Source organism: Pleurodeles waltl, chromosome 2_1, assembly GCF_031143425.1.
Source record: "Pleurodeles waltl isolate 20211129_DDA chromosome 2_1, aPleWal1.hap1.20221129, whole genome shotgun sequence".
Lineage (NCBI taxonomy): Eukaryota > Metazoa > Chordata > Amphibia > Caudata > Salamandridae > Pleurodeles > Pleurodeles waltl.
The window spans coordinates 47,052,358-47,073,610 of record NC_090438.1 but is presented as its reverse complement, the minus strand read 5'-3'; the positions used below and the strand labels follow the sequence as shown (position 1 = coordinate 47,073,610).

The 21,253-nt window shown below is 45.3% G+C and overlaps 1 protein-coding gene across 4 annotated transcripts in view; it reads left to right on the top strand.

Moving 5' to 3' along the window:
* Positions 1–21,253, top strand: part of LOC138261056 (arf-GAP with Rho-GAP domain, ANK repeat and PH domain-containing protein 1-like) — a 214,305-nt gene that overhangs the window by 125,640 nt on the left and 67,412 nt on the right. For all 4 annotated transcript variants that reach the window (XM_069209692.1, XM_069209676.1, XM_069209685.1 and 1 more), the window contains one exon: positions 11,456–11,633. In XM_069209692.1, the coding sequence (XP_069065793.1) occupies positions 11,456–11,633 (178 nt within the window). The remainder of the gene's footprint in view (positions 1–11,455; positions 11,634–21,253) is intronic.

The following is a 21,253-nucleotide window of genomic DNA, read 5'->3' as shown; positions in this document are numbered from 1 at the left end:
TTCCAATAGCGATTACTTAATTGCGTTTTGCAAAAAAACGCAATTTGGTCATCGCTGTTGGGAAACTTGATACATCTGGCCCTTACTGAAAAGGAGTAAAAAAAAAAGATATAAGGTAGGGTAAGGATACCCTGCCCCCAGCCCCTATGGGGGTTCCCGGAGACACACCCCCAGGGGCCAAAATAAAAAAACTGGGATTTTTACTGCAATTCTGCAGTACTCTAGCAGGATCGCTACAAAAAACAAATGGTAGTAACCATATTTTTTAACTTTAAATGAACACCAGGGAAAACCATGTCCTGGGGGTCAATGCATAATATTAAGTGGGGAGGGGCATTTGTGGAACCCCATCCCTGAGCTGATTAGAGCCCCGGGAACCTCATCCCCTGGGGCCCAATATCATTAAGAAAGCACAGGTGCTCATTCGGTCCCACTCCCCTAGCTGATTACGGACCCGGGCACCCCATTACCCAGAGCCGGGCATAATTATTGAAGGGAAGGGAACGTGCGGCCCCCCTCCTTGAGACAATTATGGCCCCCGGCACCCATGGCCCACCCTAATTATTGAAGGGGAGTGGGTGCGTGACCCCCCTACCTAAACTGATTATGGACCTGGAGAGCCCATCCTCAGGGGCCTGGAATATCTATGCAAGAAGAGGGGGCGCACGGTCCTCCTCCCCAAGCCTCTTAAGGCCACAGGGATACAATCCCCTGGGGAAGGCTCACTCACTGTGTCCCTGGGTCGGCTCCCCATACACAGCTAAGTACCCCACATATTACATCACCATAACATGATCTCTAACATCATTGATAGCATTACTGGTAACTACTGAACTAACATCATTGATGACAACGCTGCATGGCGGGAACAGAAGTTATAGTTACTTTACGGCATGCGTTATAGTCACTAGAGATAACTATAACTTGTGAATGTCAGTGTATTTTTTAGTTTAAAACATTATCTTGTCACTGAAAGTTTCACCTAGCCATAATGTTACTTTAACCTTTGCTTTTTTTCAATAAATATATATATATATATATATATATATATATATATATATATATATATATATATATATATATATATATACGATGGCATGTGTAGCTGCAGAAACACATGCTATGCATAGTCCTGCCATCTAGTGTTAGGCTCGGAGTGTTACAAGTTGTTTTTCTTCGAAGAAGTGTTTTCGAGTCACGGGATCGAGTGACTCCTCCTCTTCAGCTCAATTGTGCATGGACATCGACTCCATCTTAGATTGTTTTCTTTCCGCCATCGGGTTCGGACATGTTTCTTTTCGCTCCGGTAGTTCGAGTCGGAAAAGTTATAAAAACTCTCTAATTCGTGGGTATTGTTTCGATCGCATATCATCTCTCATCGACACTTCGGTACAGGCGGATCCAACTTCTTTAATCGCCCTTCGAGGCACCCGCGCCCAACTCGGGCCTAGTCGGGCCGACCGCGTGGAAGCCTCATGGACCGGACCCCATTTCGCTTCTGTCCTCGGTGCCACGCCAAGTTCCCATATACAGACCAACATCTCGTCTGTAATCTTTGTCTATCTCCAGACCATCAAGAGGATACTTGTGAGGCCTGCAGATCCTTCTGCTCGAAGAAGACTCTATCAGACAGAAGAGCGCAAAGGTTGGAAATGGCGTCGAAAAGCACCGAATGTCTCGACGTGGAGGAGGAGGACATCAGACACACGGTTGTCTCCGTTCGAACTTCCGACTCCGAGCAAGAGTCCGACGAGGACAGACCGGTCACGGCAGGACAGCACGTGTGTATGCCTGCCCCTGTCCAATCCAAGCCCAAACGTAAGGCCTCAGGAACGCCACTGCCAGAAGGCCATGGCTCCACCCACAAAAAGACCTCAGGTGACCAAGCAACAACTTCGGCACCAAGAAAGGCCACGCCACCGAAGCCTTCGGACTCGAGCCGAAGCACTAGCTCCGAAACAGGCAACACCGACCCATTGAGTCGAAGCCTCGAAAATCACTTTCAGAGCCGAGGCCAACATCCACTTACGGCCTTTCCATCCCGAGAAAACCGGCTTCGGAGCCGAAAAACCCAGCTGCACACAGGAGCATGGACTTTTGAAACAATTTAAAGAAAGCCATAGATTTTCGGAGGAATTCACACAAATGGAGGACATTGATGAAAGGCAGGCCAGAATTCATATTCATAAAGACACTTGCAAGATTATAACTGCACCTCCTCTGAAGCCTAACAGGAAGCTAGCCTTTCAAGGACAATTGGACACTGATCAGCCACCAGCTAAAGTGCCAAGGCCTAAGCAAAAATCTCCACCTCCACAATTTTCACCTCATCAGTCTCCTCATTCTCATCACCTGCTTGTCTCTCCACCTACTACTCCTACACCTGCACAGTCTCCTGTACATTCTGTAGACTCACAACAGGACAATGTCGATCCATGGGATCTCTATGATTCAGATCCCATTTCGGTTAACAGCCCAGACTGCTATCCTTCCAGACCATCACCACCGGCAGATAGCACTGGATACACTCAAGTTCTGGCTAGGGCGGCATCATACCACAATGTTGCCATGCCCACCCAGCCTTTTGAGGATGATTTTCTTTTTAATACATTATCCTCCACTCACACTACTTACCAGTCCTTTCCCATGCTTCCAGGCATGTTAAAGCACGCACATCAAATATTTCAAGAGCCAGTCAAGGCCAGGATCATCACTCCCAGAGTGGAGAAAAAATATAAACCACCTCCCTCTGACCTGGCATTCATGACTCAACAGCTGTCTCCTGATTCAGTAGTTGTGAGTGCAGCAAGGAAAAGGGCCAACTCTCAGTCATCTATTGATGCACCACCACCAGACAAGGAGAGCAGGAAATTCGATGCTGCTGGGAAAAGAGTAGCATCGCAATCATCCAATCATTGGAGAATAGCCAACTCCCAAGCGCTACTGGCTAGGTATGATAGGGCCCACTGGGACGAGATGAAAGATATCATCCAGCATCTCCCCACAGATCAACAAAAGAGGGCACAACAAATAGTCGAGGAAGGGCAGGCTATTACTAACAACCAGATTAGGCCAGCCCTAGACTCAGCAGATGCAGCAGCTAGAACAATCAATACTGCTGTTACTATTAGGAGACACGCATGGGTTCGGTCGTCAGGGTTTAAGCCTGAATTCCAGCAGGCTGTCCTTAATATGCCATTCAATGAGAAACAGCTTTTTGGCCCTGAAGTTGATACGGCCAATGAAAAGATGAAGAAAGACTCAGACACTGCTAAAGCCATGGTTGCTCTGTATACTACGCAATACAGAGGTTCATTTCGGAAACCTCAATACAGGGGTGGTTTTAGAGCACAAACACCTGAGGCATCCACCTCACAATCCAAATCATCTTACCAGCCTCAATACCAACAAGGTGGGTTTAGAGGAAATTATAAAGGCCAATTCCCCAGAGGTAGAGGAAAATATCAGCCAGCAAAACAAGCCTCACACACAAAACAGTGACTCGCTCCACATCTTCCCTCATCACACACCTGTGGGAGAAAGACTACAAACGTTCCACAAAAATTGGTTACACATTACAACAGACAACTGGGTATTGTCTATTATCCGCAATGGTTATTGCATAGAAGTGGCACAAATTCCCCCAGATATACCTCCAAAACCACACAAACTCTTCTCCCAACATATCTCCATGTTGCAAGAAGTACAGTCACTATTACTCAAACAAGCCATAGAGCTTGTACCACAACATCAAATAGGAACAGGGGTTTACTCCCTGTACTTCTTTAGTCCCAAAAAAGATGGAACCTTGAGACCAATACTAGATCTCAGAACTCTCAATCTTTACATCCTATCAGAACACGTCCACATGGTAACACTACAGGATGTAGTCCCACTGCTAGAAAAACAAGATTTCATGGCAACATTAGACCTCAAGGATGCGTATTTTCGCATACCCATTGTAGGAAGTTGGCTCTGTATGTGCTATTTCAAAGTAAGGAATAGCATGCACAGAGTCCAAGGGTTCCCCTTAGAGGTAAAATAGTGGTAAAAAGAGATAATACTAATGCTCTATTTTGTGGTAGTGTGGTCGAGTAGTAGGCTTATCCAAGGAGTAGTGTTAAGCATTTGTTGTACATACACATAGACAATAAATGAGGTACACACACTCAGAGACAAATCCAGCCAATAGGTTTTGTTATAGAAAAATATCTTTTCTTAGTTTATTTTAAGAACCACAGGTTCAAATTTAACATGTAATATCTTGTTTGAAAGGTATTGCAGGTAAGTACATTAGGAACTTTGAATCATTTCAATTGCATGTATACTTTTCAAGTTATTCACAAATAGCTATTTTAAAAGTGGACACTTAGTGCCATTTTCACAGTTCCTGGGGGAGGTAAGTATTTGTTAGTTTTACCAGGTAAGTAAGACACTTACAGGGTTCAGTTCTTGGTCCAAGGTAGCCCACCGTTGGAGGTTCAGAGCAACCCCAAAGTTACCACACCAGCAGCGCGGGGGCGGCCGGGTGCAGTGTTAGAACAAGCGTCGGGTTCGCAATGTAAGTCAATGAGAGATCAAGGGATCTCTTCAGCGCTGCAGGCAGGCAAGGGGGGGCTTCCTCGGGGAAACCTCCACTTGGGCAAGGGAGAGGGACTCCTGGGGGTCACTTCTGCAGTGAAAGTCCGGTCCTTCAGGTCCTGGGGGCTGCGGGTGCAGGGTCTTTTCCAGGCGTCGGGACTTAGGTTTCAGAGAGTCGCGGTCAGGGGAAGCCTCGGGATTCCCTCTGCAGGCGGCGCTGTGGGGGCTCAGGGGGGACAGGTTTTGGTACTCACAGTCGTAGAGTAGTCCGGGGGTCCTCCCTGAGGTGTTGGTTCTCCACCAGCCGAGTCGGGGTCGCCGGGTGCAGTGTTGCAAGTCTCACGCTTCTTGCGGGGAGATTGCAGGGGTCTTTAAAGCTGCTCCTTTGGATAAAGTTGCAGTCTTTTTGGAGCAGGTCCGCTGTCCTCGGGAGTTTCTTGTCGTCGTCGAAGTAGGGCAGTCCTCAGAGGATTCAGAGGTCGCTGGTCCCTTTGGAAGGCGTCGCTGGAGCAGAGTTCTTTGGAAGGCAGGAGACAGGCCGGTGAGTTTCTGGAGCCAAGGCAGTTGTCTTCAGGTCTTCCTCTGCAGGGGTTTTCAGCTAGGCAGTCCTTCTTCTTGTTGTTGCAGGAATCTAATTTTCTCGGGTTCAGGGTAGCCCTTAAATACTAAATTTAAGGGCGTGTTTAGGTCTGGGGGGTTAGTAGCCAATGGCTACTAGCCCTGAGGGTGGGTACACCCTCTTTGTGCCTCCTCCCAAGGGGAGGGGGTCACAATCCTAACCCTATTGGGGGAATCCTCCATCTGCAAGATGGAGGATTTCTAAAAGTTAGAGTCACCTCAGCTCAGGACACCTTAGGGGCTGTCCTGACTGGCCAGTGACTCCTCCTTGTTATTCTCATTATTCTCTCCGGCCTTGCCGCCAAAAGTGGGGGCCGGGGCCGGAGGGGGCGGGCAACTCCACTAGCTGGAGTGTCCTGCGGTGCTGTGACAAAGGGGTGAGCCTTTGAGGCTCACCGCCAGGTGTTACAGCTCCTGCCTGGGGGAGGTGTTAGCATCTCCACCCAGTGCAGGCTTTGTTACTGGCCTCAGAGTGACAAAGGCACTCTCCCCATGGGGCCAGCAACATGTCTCTAGTGTGGCAGGCTGCTGGAACTAGTCAGCCTACACAGATAGTCGGTTAAGTTTCAGGGGGCACCTCTAAGGTGCCCTCTGGGGTGTATTTTGCAATAAAATGTACACTGGCATCAGTGTGCATTTATTGTGCTGAGAAGTTTGATACCAAACTTCCCAGTTTTCAGTGTAGCCATTATGGTGCTGTGGAGTTCGTGTAAAACAGACTCCCAGACCATATACTCTTATGGCTACCCTGCACTTACAATGTCTAAGGTTTTGCTTAGACACTGTAGGGGTACAGTGCTCATGCACTGGTACCCTCACCTATGGTATAGTGCACCCTGCCTTAGGGCTGTAAGGCCTGCTAGAGGGGTGACTTACCTATACTGCATAGGCAGTGAGAGGCTGGCATGGCACCCTGAGGGGAGTGCCATGTCGACTTACTCGTTTTGTCCTCACTAGCACACACAAGCTGGCAAGCAGTGTGTCTGTGCTGAGTGAGAGGTCTCCAGGGTGGCATAAGACATGCTGCAGCCCTTAGAGACCTTCCCTGGCATCAGGGCCCTTGGTACTAGAAGTACCAGTTACAAGGGACTTATCTGGATGCCAGGGTCTGCCAATTGTGGATACAAAAGTACAGGTTAGGGAAAGAACACTGGTGCTGGGGCCTGGTTAGCAGGCCTCAGCACACTTTCAATTGTAAACATAGCATCAGCAAAGGCAAAAAGTCAGGGGGCAACCATGCCAAGGAGGCATTTCCTTACACCCATCCATCCAGCGCACAGAAAATATCTCAGGTTTGTAATACAGGGAAAACATTACCAGTTCAAAGTGTTACCCTTCGGGATAACAACAGCTCCCAGAGTATTTACAAAATGCCTTGCTGTAGTTGCAGCCTACCTAAGAAGGCAACACATCCATGTCTTTCCATATCTGGACGATTGGCCAATAAAATCCAACAGTCATACACAGTGTCAAAACCATACACATCATGTAATACACACCCTACACACTCTAGGGTTCTCTATAAACTACCAAAAATCCCACTTGCAACGTGCGAAAATTCAACAGTATTTAGGAGCCACACTAAATACGCAAACAGCACTTGCAAGCCCAAGTCCACAAAGGGTACAAACATCCCACAATGTATTGGCACAAATTCTGTCAAGCCAACAGTACACAGTCAAATTTGTAATGAAACTGTTGGGCATGATGGCATCATGCATAGCCATTGTCCCAAATGCAAGATTAAACACGCGGCCCTTACAGCAGTGCCTCGCAAAACAATGGTCACAGGCACACGGTCAACTTCAAGATCTAGGGTTGATAGACCGCCAAACACGCATATCACTTCAGTGGTGGAATTCCACAAATGTAAACAAGGGGCGGCCATTTCAAGACCCTGTTCCTCACACCACACTTACAACAGATGCATCAATGATTGGATGGGGGGCACACCTCAACAATCACAACATTCAAGGACAATGGGACACCAAACACAAACAACTTCACATAAATCACCTAGAATTGCTAGCCGTATTCCTAGCACTCAAAGCCTTTCAACCTCTTCTCGTTCGCAAACACATTCTGATCAAAACAGACAACATGACTACAATGTATTACCTAAACAAACAAGGAGGGACCCACTCATCGCAACTGTCCCTTCTAGCACAAAAGATTTGGCATTGGGCAATACACAACAACATTCACCTGGTAGCACAATACATTCCAGGGATACACAACCAATTAGCAGATGTTCTCAGCCGTGATAATCACCAAACACACGAATGGGAAATTCATCCCCAAGTGCTTCAGACATACTTTCATCACTGGGGAACGCCAGACATAGACCTATTTGCCACCAGCGAAAACGCAAAATGCCAAAACTCAATCCAGCGATTTGGCTCCTGAAGTCTTAGAGTTTGGATATCTACATCTTCCAACAGAGTGTATGGAAGTAATTAAACAAGCTAGAAAACCCACTACCAGGCAGTGTTAGGTGAACAAATGGAAAAGGTTTGTGTTTTATTGTCAATCTAAACAGATTGTCCCTCTTTCAGCATCAATACAAGACATTGTAGGTTAATTGCTTCATCTGCAAAAAGCAAATTTAGCCTTCACGTCCATCAAAATACATCTCACTGCTATTTCAGCGTATTTGCAAAATATACAACACACCTCTCTATTTAGAGTCCCTGTTATCAAAGCCTTCATGGAAGGACTAAAACGCATTATACCACCAAGAACACCCCCAGTGCCTTCGTGGAATCTAAATATTGTACTCATACGACTCATGGGTCCACCATTTGAACCCATGCATTCGTGTCAGATTCAATACCTAACATGGAAAGTTGCATTCCTAGTTGCAATTACTTTATTAAGGAGAGTTAGTGAAATCCAAGCTTTCACTATTGAACAACCCTTCATACAAGTACACAAACATAAAGTTGTACTTCGTACAAACCCAAAATTTCTACCAAAGGTGATATCACCGTTTCATATCAATCAAACAGTGGAACTCCCAGTCTTCTTCCCACAGCCAAACTCAGTAGCAGAAAGAGCGCTGCATACATTGGACATTAGAAGAGCTATAATGTATTACATTGATAGAACTAAATAATTTAGGAAAACCAAACAGTTATTTGTGGCGTTCCAAAAACCACATACTGTTAATCCTATCTCAAAAGAAGGACTAGATAGATGGATAGTAAAATGCATCCAAACATGTTACCTAAAAGCTAAAAGGCAGCTATTAGTAACGCCAAAAGCACATTCCACCAGGAAAAAAGGAGCAACAATGGCATTTTTAGGAAATATACCAATGACAGAAATCTGTAAAGCAGCCACTTGGTCAACACCCCATACATTTACCAAGCATTACTGTGTAGATATGTTAGCAACACAACAAGCCACAGTAGGACAAGCTGTACTAAGAACACTATTTCAAACAACTTCAATTCCTACAGGCTGACCACCGATAATGGGAGGAAAAACTGCTTTGTAGTCTATGCACAGCATGTGTATCTGCAGCTACACATGCCATTGAACGGAAAATGTCACTTACCCAGTGTACATCTGTTCGTGGCATGTTCCGCTGCAGATTCACATGCACCCTCCCACCTCCCCGGGAGCCTGTAGCCGTTTAAGTTAAAACATTCATTTGTAAATATGTGTATATATATCTCTATTCAATTTGCATGGACATCTCTTTTCTATACATTCTATCACTCCTACCTTACCCTCTGCGGGAAAACAATCTAAGATGGAGTCGATGCCCATGCTCGAAAACACTTCTTCGAAGAAAAACAACTTGTAACACTCCGAGCCCAACACTAGATGGCAGGACTATGCATAGCAAGTGAATCTGCAGCGGAACATGCCACGAACAGATGTACACTGGGTAAGTGACATTTTCCATATATATATATATATATATATATAAACATCAAATCCGGCATTTCCGGTTGCTTCCACCGTGACGGGGTCGATGTGAGTCAAGGATGCCGGAATCTGGCATAAATATTCAGAACACGGAGCCGTACCCTGAATTACAGACACCAAAGTACTCGCACTCCACGGCTAGTTTGTTTGCAGAAAAAGTTTATTCTGCAAACAGACTAGTCGTGGAGTGCGGGTACTTTGGTGTCTGTAATTCAGAGTACAGCTCTGTGTTCTGAATAGATATATATATAAATAAAATGTAAAATTACAATATTTTCTATGGTATATTCTTTTAAGCGCCTGCGCCATTATTTTTTAGGGGAGTGGGTTGCAGCACCTTTGAACCTTTGAGTGGCAATGTGTGCTGCTTGACTTACTCCAAGGCTGGGTTGGAGAGCATTTACTGTTGTTTTGGGTCCTCTTTGGCTGCACATAGAAGTGCACTTGTGAACAGCAATGGGTTTACTATTCTGTGTGTGGGTGTTTGTATTTGCATATTGCTACTCAAACCCCATCTTAGTCCCCCCGTACCCCATCCTTACACCTTTCTAGTTCACTCTTTACCCCTGCATGATGTCCTCCCATTTAGTGGTAGGTATTCCCCTTTTTCCAGAGACTCCCCCATGTTCCTACCGTATTGACTAATAAAATGTGCCCTTTAATGTGTGGAGATCTCTCCAACTGGGGCAGAGAACGCCGCATGGAAAAGATAGAAGAGCCTGATGCATAGGCGTAGGTCTCCGCACGTACGTTTGTAAATCGCATTTTGTTGTACGCGAGAAGTACCATTGTACTTCTACTAAACGCACTACCATGTGCAGTTTGTGAATAGACCCCATAGTGTTTTGAGATACTGTAACAATGTGTCAGGTTACCAGTTTGGATCATAGTACAGTAATGTGTATCATTGCGCAATAAATTCTATATTGATGTGTCCAGTAATTTGCAGTAATGGGCTACACTGATGTGCATTTCTACGACATTGTCCAATATAGGTAACCTTTCAACCATTTTTAAGTGCTCCCAAATTTGGCAGATAAAATAACTTTGGGGACTGGAACATACAGGAACACACATTTTGGTGATTTGATTAAGGAGTATAATAACATATTTCTTATTGTTTGGAGGTACTAAGTTTCTCACTTGTCTGTAGTTGTGTGATCCTGGGCAAGAAGTATGTGCGTTGCTGCTAAAGAAATAACTTACCTAATTGCTCTATCGAGGGATGTCATTTGTGAGCTTTTACCCAATCCAGATTTTCAGGATAACCATGTGGTATAACTCATAGTTACCCACAAAATCTGGCATCGGCCACAACCTCATTGTGCTATGCAGGACATGCCCGCCTTAGTCAAATGTAGTAGCTTCTAATTAAGGAGAAAAGTTTGTGTAAAGCCAATTGCAGATTACCCAACCGGGAACGTGTTTTAGACTCTTAAATCTCAAATCAGAGGTAGCATTCAAGCAACTATTCATAAAACAGAGCCCAGCTACTTCCAGTAGTAACATGGAGAATGGGCTCTGGCATCAGAACTACTAGCCTGGTGGAGGGAATCCTTGATGGAGTAAAGATGAGGTCTACCATCTTCCACTTTTGACATAGTAACATGTAGGCCCCGAATATAAGTTATTTTGAGACCTGACCAGAATTTGGATCAGCATAGCAGACTCTTTAATGGAATACAAAATCATTCATCGGCTAGAAGTGGCAGATGGACTCATCAATCTGTTTGATAATTTAAGATGCAATTTGGTCTCCTGCATAAATCACAAATTGGAAGTGGAGAAGGACACAGGCAGCATCAGATGCACTAAGTTCAGTGAAGGAGCACCATTCTGCAGTGGTGGTGGAGTAGAGAGTTGCTTCTATTTTATGAGAGAGGTATCTGACGACCATAAAGGAGTTTCTTGGTGATCGTCACAATTCTATTGGTGTTAATGGCTTGGTCCATTTCATGGTTGGGTCAATTTTAAAAAAAATATTATTCTTTATGTGGCCGATTTTATTCTCAATGAAATATTTTGGTAAATTGGTTGAGGAGATCTGCTACTCTATCTAGCATTGCACCTGGTTTTTGAGTTCATTGGATGCTACAGCTTTCATCTCTGTAGCTGTGTGGAAGAATTATTACCCAGGTTTTATTGTTTGAGGTCGAGGGGCTGGAAAGAATTGTGGTATGAGTGGAGGAGACCTGAAGAGTTAGGAGTCTTTCAAATTCTTGACTTGTTTTTCCAATAACTTTTCTTCTCCTTTCCTGGTCTTATATGATTTGCTCCCATAAAGTGTTTGACAATGAGTTGTTCTTCATCTCTCCCCCAGGCACTTTGCCAAGCAGTACTGAGTGATGACAATATTTCAGAAACAATGCTACTGGTCTTTTCAGGGGCTCAGGTGACCTGCTCCTCTGGCCAGCTTAGTCAACACACGCCCATCGCTCTGGCAGCAAAAGCGGGGCAGCCACTGCAGCTGGAGTTCCTCAAACAGAACGAACATAAAGGTGAGAGTGAGGCATTGTGTGTTTGGTCTTCTGCTCAAAGGATAGCCCAAGACAGGGCCAAAAGGGAGGCATTTACCATTTGGTCAGCATTAAGCCTGTTGGTTTTGGTAACTCTCCTAACATAGCAGGTTTTCCTTCTTTTAACCTCTGTTCTTGCCATGTTTTGCAGTAAAATAGTAAATTAAACAAATTCTTGATTATTATTGTAAAAGTATATAATGTTCCTAAAATATTTGCAAGTCACATTTTTTAAACCAAAATCAATCAAAGTGTTCATACAAGCCTTGTGCTGCAAGAGGCTGGTACTGTGTGAGGACTTGTGGTGTATTATATGGTATGGTTGTGCTACCTCCCTTAACAACCCCTTTAGGTCCAGTAGGTTTTTTCTGTAAAACCCTCAGCTCAATTCTGGTTAGATGTGGCACTGAGTAGCAAGTGTTAGACAGAGGAATACGTTTTAGGCCTTTAAACAGCACCAAAACGATTAAAGAAGAAATCAATGTGACACTCAGAAAAACTGATACCAATTTATAAAAATAGACTGTATTTTTATAAAAATTTAGACACTAGAATGAAAAAGATCCACTGGAGGGTTCCGGAGGTTTAGATTTTAAAAGCAATAATAAATCAACACAATTTCACTTAACCACAAACAAACCTTGGCAGATTCAATGAACTGGACTCTTAAAAACTTTTCTAAGGAAAACTTAGGTAAGTGTCAATGCGGTCGGTTAGAAATACTTGGGGCAACCAACTCCAGCAGAGAGCTAGCCAGGGAAACCAGCAAGGTCCTCAAGGACAGTTACCTTCACAGGAAAAGCAGTGCTTCAGCACTTTCAGGCACTTTATCTGCATTGCAATGAATTCCTATGGAGTGGTCCTGATGCAAGGGATGAAAGATGATCAAGATGCTAAGGATGCTGAGTATGTGGTGCTGTCGGCAGAAGTCTTCCTGCCACGAAGATGACGACGGGGTCCTGGCTGCAGGGTCAACGTCCCACAAAGTCCTCTCCGGTCTTGCCGAAGTCCAGTCACCACAGGACTACCCGTTGTTATGGTCACAGGCCAAACCTTCTTGGGTCGATAACTTTTCTTCTGAGGGTCCAACAGCACTCCTGGGCTCTGCAAACTCAGGTGCTTTTCTGAGCATTTACTCTTGGTCAATAGGTGCTGCACGGTGGCGGTGGTATGGAGGCTTTCGGGTACCAACTTGCCCCAGCACACTGCTGCAGTTGTTGTGTCGCTGTGCTGCAAACAGGAGACCAGCCAGCTGGCCCTTGGACTTCTCTTGGCTTAGCTGGGCTCTGGAGAGAGCTTCTCTCTACTTCTCTCTGAGCAGGACATGACAGGCATTGTTCCTCTTTTCACTAGCCACCAGGTGCAGCAGGTGCAGTCCTCGTTGGTACAGTCTCTTTGCTGGTCCCTCAGTACAGTAGGGCAATCCCGTTCAAGATCTGAGGTCTAGGTGCCAGAGGTGCCCCTGTTATTGCCCACAGGGCAGGACCCAGTTGGTACCCAATGAGCTACTAGGTTCCCTCCCACCTGGTGATCACTTCCTGTGTGTGGCATCTGGGTATCCCAGAAATCATCATTCTGCCCATTCCCAAGGTGGCGAGACCCCTCCCCTGGTTTACAGACCTCACTAGCCCACCAGTAGTGTGGCTATCTCAGGGCTACACGCATTTTGGGAAACCGGTTTGGCAACTGGTTTCCCCTCTCTGCCTCCCATGCTAGCCTGTCGACCTCAACACTGGGGAGTCCTCCCCCCTGGTGCTACACATCTGCCCTTCAAAGGTGGCGTCACCTTTGAGACCTGCTTTATGGGCCTAACACCCAAGTGGCTTTCTGCAGGAGGAAGGTGACACCTCCCTGGCCTGCAGTCTCTCATTTTTCTCCTTCCTGAGAGTTCTTGGCATGTCTCTGCAGGAGGGCAGAAAGCTTTCTTGTGGAGCAGGCTCCATGTGTGCCTGTGAAGGCAAAGGAGTTTTAAAGGCACAAAATGGCAGCTTAGCTAAGGCTGAACAATGCAACACATTACATTAATTACACACAGATCGGGCTCAACGTGATGAGTTGTTTGATACCTTGGAGTGGCCACACTGGTCGCAGGGTTCAGGAGTTAGCACAGCAGAGGGGTCAGCATGTAACCCTGTACTTACCAATTGGGTGACCATGTCCACAGTAAAAACGCTTGTTTAGCATGTTTTACTGTCAGGACATGTAAAGTGCATGTCATGCCAGTGCCATATGTTGAAGTGGCTTTGCCATTGCTTTCAATGGCAAAGTTGGGCTAGCAGTGCACGACTGCTCTACCAGTTTGCAGTAGTGGACTTGGGACAGATGTAGAAAGCGTTTTCCATGATGCAAACAGCGAATTTCGCTGTTTGCGCCATGCAAAAGGCACATCGCAATGCTCATTCCCATTTTGCGAGTCAGTAACCTGGTTACCGACTCGCAAAATGGGAATGCGACTCGCAAATAGGAAGGGGTGTTCCCCTTCCTATTTGCGAGTCGCATAGCGATGTAGAATTGCTTTGTGACCGCGAACGCGGTCGCAAAGCAATTCGCAGTTAGCACCCATTTCAAGCCTTTGTGAATGGCTCTGAAAAAAATGAAACAAAAACGTTTCATTTTTTCGAATGTATTACAACTTTGCAATACAAAAACAAAAACTGCTTTATTAAAAAAGCAGTCACAGACATGGTGGTCTGCTGTCTCCAGCAGGCTACCATCCTTGTGAGTGCTGCGAATCGCAAGGGGGTCGCAAATTGCAACCCACCTCAATATTAATGAGGTGGGTCTTTGCGACCCCCTTGTGATTCACAGATGGTCTCAGGGACACCATCCTGCATCCGATTTTGCGACTTGCAAATTGCGAGTCGGTCAGACTCGCAATTTGCAAGTCGCAAAATCGGATTTTCCTACATCTGGCCCTTAGTGACTTCCAAAGTGGCACAATCAGTGCTGCAATCCCTGGGGTACCCCTCTAACTTACATGTCCTGGGTACCAAGTTACCATTTTCTAGAGACTTACAGGTAAGTTAACCATTTCCAACTGTGTGTAGCCAAATTCAATATACACTTTAGGTTCCGAACACTGCCACTGAGGTCTGGTTAGCAGAGCTCAGTGCACTCTCAGAGTTGAAAAACCATCAGCGTCAGTCGAAAAACTTGGGAGTGACCATACAAACAGAGACATTTCCTTACATACTGTAATTGGGTGATGGGGGCTTTGGTTGAGTTATGGTGGACCATCAAACTCTGAAAGCAGCTCTGTAGTCTGCAACCTCCTGGGGAAAGGCGAGAGTGTCAGTCTGGCTCTGTGTGCACTCAAATTAAGATAACTGTTAATACCAGACTCAGTTACTCGTGAAAGACAATCTTGACCTCCACCTTGGGACCAACAGGGGGTGAGATCTCGTTATGTGAGTCCATGTTTGTCTTAGAGATTGTCTAGAAAATGGCAGTTGTTGACTGGGAAAGCTAGAAAGAAACAGTTTCAAGTTGAATAGTGAGAGGTAAATGTTGTGACCTTGTTGTATCTAGTTTACACTGAATAACTGCATCATGTTGAAAGCATGTGTTGTCAGTCTCTCTAGTTTGAAGTACACATTCAAAATTGTTGCACTCAAGTCCTAATTGTTAAACCAGGGTAAGTCTTACCTGTCACCGGAACTGAAGATCTAAAGCGCCAAACATTTTCTCATAAATTGTTAAATCTCTTGGTTAGTTTACAACAGTGCATTCCCATTGTTGACAGTTGTAGACCACCAATCCCATCTGGTCTGCCAATTACAATGCCTGATGCAACGCAGAGGCCCTCTTTACTCTAGCCTCTAGTGCTGTTTTTGCCCCCTAACTATTCCCTTATGGATGATCCAGCAATTTAAGTGCCTACCACTTCCTCTTGAGCTCATTTTTCCTACACTCGGCTGAGCTTGAGTACTGAGACCGAGTATTGTCTTAGCTTAATTTCCATAAGTTAAGTTAGCATAAGAGATCGAACATAAGTGGTTCTATGGGTAATTATTCAAATACATTTGCTCATAATGCCTGTATTAAAATAGTTATCTAAAATTTGGGTCACAGAGAAGATGTACAAATGTAGTATGCATATCGTCTGTTTTATTTGAACATATCCATAAATATGATAGCGCTGTGGTTCCTAACCTTTGGACTTCTCTGGGCTCCCATGTAATCATTACTGGAGTCCAGGGACCCCCACTTAGTCATTACTAGAAGTTGGAGACCTGGTCTAAGAAATGTTGATGATTTGAACTGCAAACAATACACAAATATACAGATACAAGTATTTATTGAACAAATACACAAATTATGAAATATTGTATTTAATTCACAAATATGAAAAAAAAACAAAAATTGAATGGGAAGATTTGAGTTTTCTAAATGTATCTGAGGCCAGCCATTGTGCTCCCACAAATCAATCTGAGGATACCAACTTCATTTTTAGCCTCCAATTTCAGATTCCTACACTTTTACAGAACATTTTACATTTTTAAAGTTGCTTCATTTTTTTACACTTTATTAATCTGTTAATATGATTTAATTTTCTAAGTAGCTGCAGACCCGCTGAATAAGCCCCAGGGGTCCCAGATCACAGCTTAAGAACTGCTTTGATAGAGGATTTTTTGAGTGTTTTGTATGAATAATATTAAGATTTATACAGCAGAAGTGTTTTGTTTACTTCGTTTTCAGGCTTGGAAAGTGCATTGTGTCACTGATTGCCCTTGCTTGAAAATGAGCCTTCAGGCTGTAGTTTTATTCAGTGCAATGATCAAACAATGTGTGTAATCCAAGTTATGGAAATTGGAGATGGTTTTAAATAACTCTTTACTTTGTCATGACCATCAAAGATGTGGAGTGGAAAGTCTGATCTGTACGTTTTCTTGATGGTTGCTTTAATATTCTGTACTGTCTCTGCAGTTGGCTTATTACATCAGTGTCATGTTTTTCTTTCCAGGGTTCTAGTTTAATTTTTGTGTCCTTACATCCAGTTGATCCATCATCACCTTCTGGTGATGATGTTGGTTTCTTGAGGCTGTGAGGAGAAGCACTTTGTTGCGTGTCTCTGAGAGCCAACTGAAACGTTAAGAGTCATTAGAGTCTTGAAGTGGTTTAGTAGACCTCTCTGTCGCAAAAGCATCTGTGTTCTTCTCCTAGCCAGGTTTTGCTGATGAAGAGGTGGACCTGTGTAGATCAAATAAGTGTATTCTGTTCTTACTGGAGGATCTCACAATGATCGAGGCTCCGAAAGGTGTTTATGGGTGTGACATGAAGTTCACCCAATACCTTGTAAATTGGGTGGGGTCAGCTGTTCTTCTGATACGTGGGGATGCAGAAGTCCAAAAACTTTTACTGCTCCCATTCCCATTTTTGAAGTCTTGCAATTCCAAGGGACATTCAGATACTAATTCCTCTGTTGGGTACTCGCTCTAGAATGGTAGCTGAAAGGGTGAAATGAGAGAAGTAGATGATTGTTCTTGGGGTTGCAGCAGTTGCTAAGGCCTGTCTTGTCAGTGATGGAGTAAGTGGTGGATTGTTGTTTGGCTCACCCGTTCTTCTGGTAAAAGCTCCAGCTCGCAAAGCCACAGTGAGGGTGGCTTGGTGGTGTCTCTTGCTGGAGAGACAGTAGAGTTTGAAGAAGGTAGGTTTACTTGAGTGTTGGTTGGTGATGTGATCGTTGAGTGAATGTCTGTTGACTGCATAAACAATTTGTTTCAGTGTGTTCTCATGCTGGCAAGAAGGTGGACTAGGTTTTTGATCGGGTTAGGATTGGTGAGTGAATAATGAGGTGATGGAGGACTCAACGGAGGGTTATGCAGAGGTTGGTCATTTACTAGGTTAGGAGATAAGATGCACAGTGTTTGTAGATGGTGGAAACTTTGGTGAAAGTAGTGTGTGTTCTTACTCCTCTTCGGCCGGTGTGAGGAAATGTGTTTTCTGATATTGTGTGGTTATGAGTCTTCACCATGTAATAAACTCACAAACCGCTCTTGGGCCCAGTCTGGCTCGTTTGTCAAACTTTAGGTCAATCGTGGGTAGATGTGGCTTCGAGCAGTCCTGTTTAAACAAAGGAACAAGCGTAAAGCATTTAACAGCGCCAAACAATGGAATAAGAGAGAAACACGACTCTCAAGAAGCCAGCACCAATTTATACAAATAGACTGTATTTTTATGAATTTATGAACATGATGCACCAAGTGCTGTCACTTCCAGTTACTTTGGGTTACCAGCTCCGGCAGGGAGAAGGTCAGGGGGACTAATAAAGTCCCAAGTAACAGTTACCTTTGAAGAAACAGCAGTCTCCAGTCCAATTCTAGTGTTAGTGGCAACTTGTCATTGACTTCTATGGAGTGGCCCTGATGTAAGGGATGCAGGATGCTGACCTGGGGCTTCCTGGGGTTACTCCTCCATCCAAAGCCATGCTCGTGCAATTTTGACTATAGGGGTCGATGTCCCTTGAAGTGCTGATGGGTCCAGTAAAAGTCTAGTTGCCACTGGACTATAGTTTCTGGTCCCAGTGAACCCAGTGGTTCCGTTCTCCTGGCAATAACTTTCCTTCTGGGTGACCAAACTGCACTCTGGCGGCTCTCCTGATTCAAGCAGATTCGGGTGCAACTTTTGAGCACTGGGACTCCCGGGCTGCATTTGGCGGTGAGCGACGATCCTTTGACATGGGCTTTCAGCTTCCCAAGACAGGCTTCTTCAGGTTTTGTGGCCCTGGTGCTGGCACAGGAAGTCAGCCAACCGATTCTTAGAGTCTCTTTTCTTGTATGGAACTCGGTGACGACCGCACACAGTCCTCTCTTTGCTAGCCCAAGGTGCAGCAGGTGCAGTCCAACTTCGGTGCAGCTTCTCACTCGTGGTGGCACAACTAGTCGTGCTTGTGGTAGCGCAACTACTGCTGCAGCCGCGAGAAACACTTTAACTTACAGGCCCTAGGTACCCCTGGTACCATCTGATAGGGACTTATAAGTAAGTTAACTCATACAAATTGGATATAAGTCAATTAAACATACACTTTTAAATGCCAGAGCACATGCATTGCACATGCATTGCTGATTAGTAGGGCTCAGGGCATTTGAGTCATTACACCAGTGCCCAGTAGTCAAGATGGGGGAAAACAGTGGGGGTAAATCTGCAAAAAGTGTCTTTCCTTACATCCTTGTTGCTGGACATCTGTGGGTAGGTTAGAGGTGGGTGGTGAGCTCTGCTCCGCTTGCAGAGTTAACAGAGTTTTGGGCACTCCCCGCTCCGCTTGGAGCGTGGAGTTCAGCCAAAAACTCTGCTATCGCCGGCAGTGGAGTGGAGCTCACCGGCATGCGCTCCAGCCCAGTTATGGGCCACACAGCTCAAGTGCAAACAGTCTGCAAACGTGCGCTGTGTGGCCCATAACTGGGCTGCTGTGCACATTTGGCCCAACTCAGTGTGGAGCTGCTGCAAGCTGCTACACTGGTGCCAGCTCCGGATCCAGGCCTCCCTCCTTTCATTATCCTCAGCAGCCCGGGAGCACGGGGCAGAGGGAGGCAGAGAGCCAGGCCGCTGGCAACGAGGATCCTTGACCATGGTAAGAACCTTGTTTCACTTTCTGTGTGCACACTGCAAACGGGACGGCACTGGGCATAGACAGTATTTGCATATTAGGGGGGTCTGTGCTTGGAAAAAAGAAAACATGTGGTCACAGCTCCACTTGAAGGGAACCTGTCTCCCCAGAGTCCCTGGGAAAGGAAGTGGTGTTATGGGGTGTGGTGCTGAGGCCAGCAGGGAGCGCTGGAGACCTTGTGAGCATCCAGTGAGTCTCCAGACTCCGGTCTCCAGACTCAGCTGCTGAGTGTTAGTCTGGCGGCCCCCGCTAGTTATAGATGTTTGTGGCCTGAGAGAGTGCATTAGAGCCCAGTGGCAAGCAAGGCGAGGCACTTTGTGAAAATATGAGGCTGCTGGTGGTGAGCTGGTTTGCTGCTGCTGCTAGGGCTGGGTCCTAAAGAAAGGGCGGTCTGAGGCTGTGTTTAAGTGGAGAGGAAGCGATTGCAAGGCTGGTGCAAGACAGTGGGTGTGCTTGGCCCACCGTAGCAAGTTTGTGAAGGAGGGCAGTTGGTGAAGGGAAGTGTGCAGCTGTGGAGATCAGCAGGCTTCAGGCCGGTGGACTGTGTCAGCACAAGAGTCCGGATACTGCAGCTTTCGCTGCCTACAGCATACCACCCTAGCCCGAATGCACCCGATCTCAAAAGCGCTAAACAGGGTCAGGCTGACCAACCCTGCTTAGCTTTTCCGAGAATGGGTGCATTCAGGCCAGGGTGGTATGGCAGGTGGAACTCCTTGAGGTGTGCCCACCCCTGTTTTCTTCCTCCCATCACTGCCTTAGCCTCTCTGCTTGGAATTACTCATTTTGATGCATGCCCTGGACATATTTTCTCATGCTTCTCATACTAAATGAGTATTTCCTCTCTGTAGCAGCTGGTCACATTAGGTACATTTACTGTTTCCTGTCCTGCAGGATGAGTAGACTTTGCCACACCAAAGGCTTCCTTTTAGATGGCGTTGCAGCAGTCCCTTGATGTTGAAGTCCCAGCGATTTATCATCATCTTGGTGTAGCTGAGCAGAGGAATGTCCTTCGGCAATCCTAGTTGCTTTCTGGCTTTTACCAGTGGGGTAAGATACCATGATACCAACAGATATAATTTCTTTCTCTCCCTCTCAAGAGACAAAAGAAAAATGGTGTCCTCCAAAGGGTAGGCTCCTCGTTTCTAGATATTGTGGGCTTGTTTTTCAAATAAAGTGGATTGTTTAACAATTAGATGGCTCCTTAGGATTTTTTTTATTTGCAGTTCCTCTCTGGCACCAATACAAATAATGCTATGGCACTGTGGCACTCTTGGGGATCGGGAACAGCATGTCCAAAACTGGTGCTGGGTATCCTGTAGCTTTTAAAAAGGATGAGTTCAATAAGCAAACAAACTATTTATTATTGTTTGAAACTAGGGGTTTGCTACGAGGAACTTGAAACTGAGTACTGTACTGGTACTTTTTCCAATTTTCCATGTTTTTAATCTGTTTTGGAACTGCATGGCCGTTGGGCCATGGAGGATTTATGAGTCCTTGTACAGCACTGGAAATATTTAATTGGTTCCTGCATTATTCCACATTCAAGTAGTTCTTGTCCTTTCTGAACACCTCACTACACTTCTTTTAAATTGATCTACAGCATGGGGTGTTAGCTAGGTTTTTTGCACCTCTGTTCTTTTTGCTGCTAGGGACAGGATTGGAAAGATATAATTGGTTCCTTTATTTTGCCACATTCAAGTACTTGTCCTTTTTGAACATCTCAATAAGCTACTTTTGATATAGATCTACAACATAGGATGTTAGCTAGGTTTTTTGCCTCTTTGTACTTTTTTGGGGATAGAGTTTGTTTTTAAACTCCATCTACGGTTTATGGTCTAGCTTGGCAGCACCGGGGGAATCCAGAGCAAGCTGCTTAAGAGAGAAATGAAGATCAAGCCAAAGATTCCAGGTCTTGACCGAGTACATTCTGTCAAAGTTCTTCAAGATCTGTGCTGGAGAAAAACATTTCTCATCCAGCTACGTCACACACAGCTGA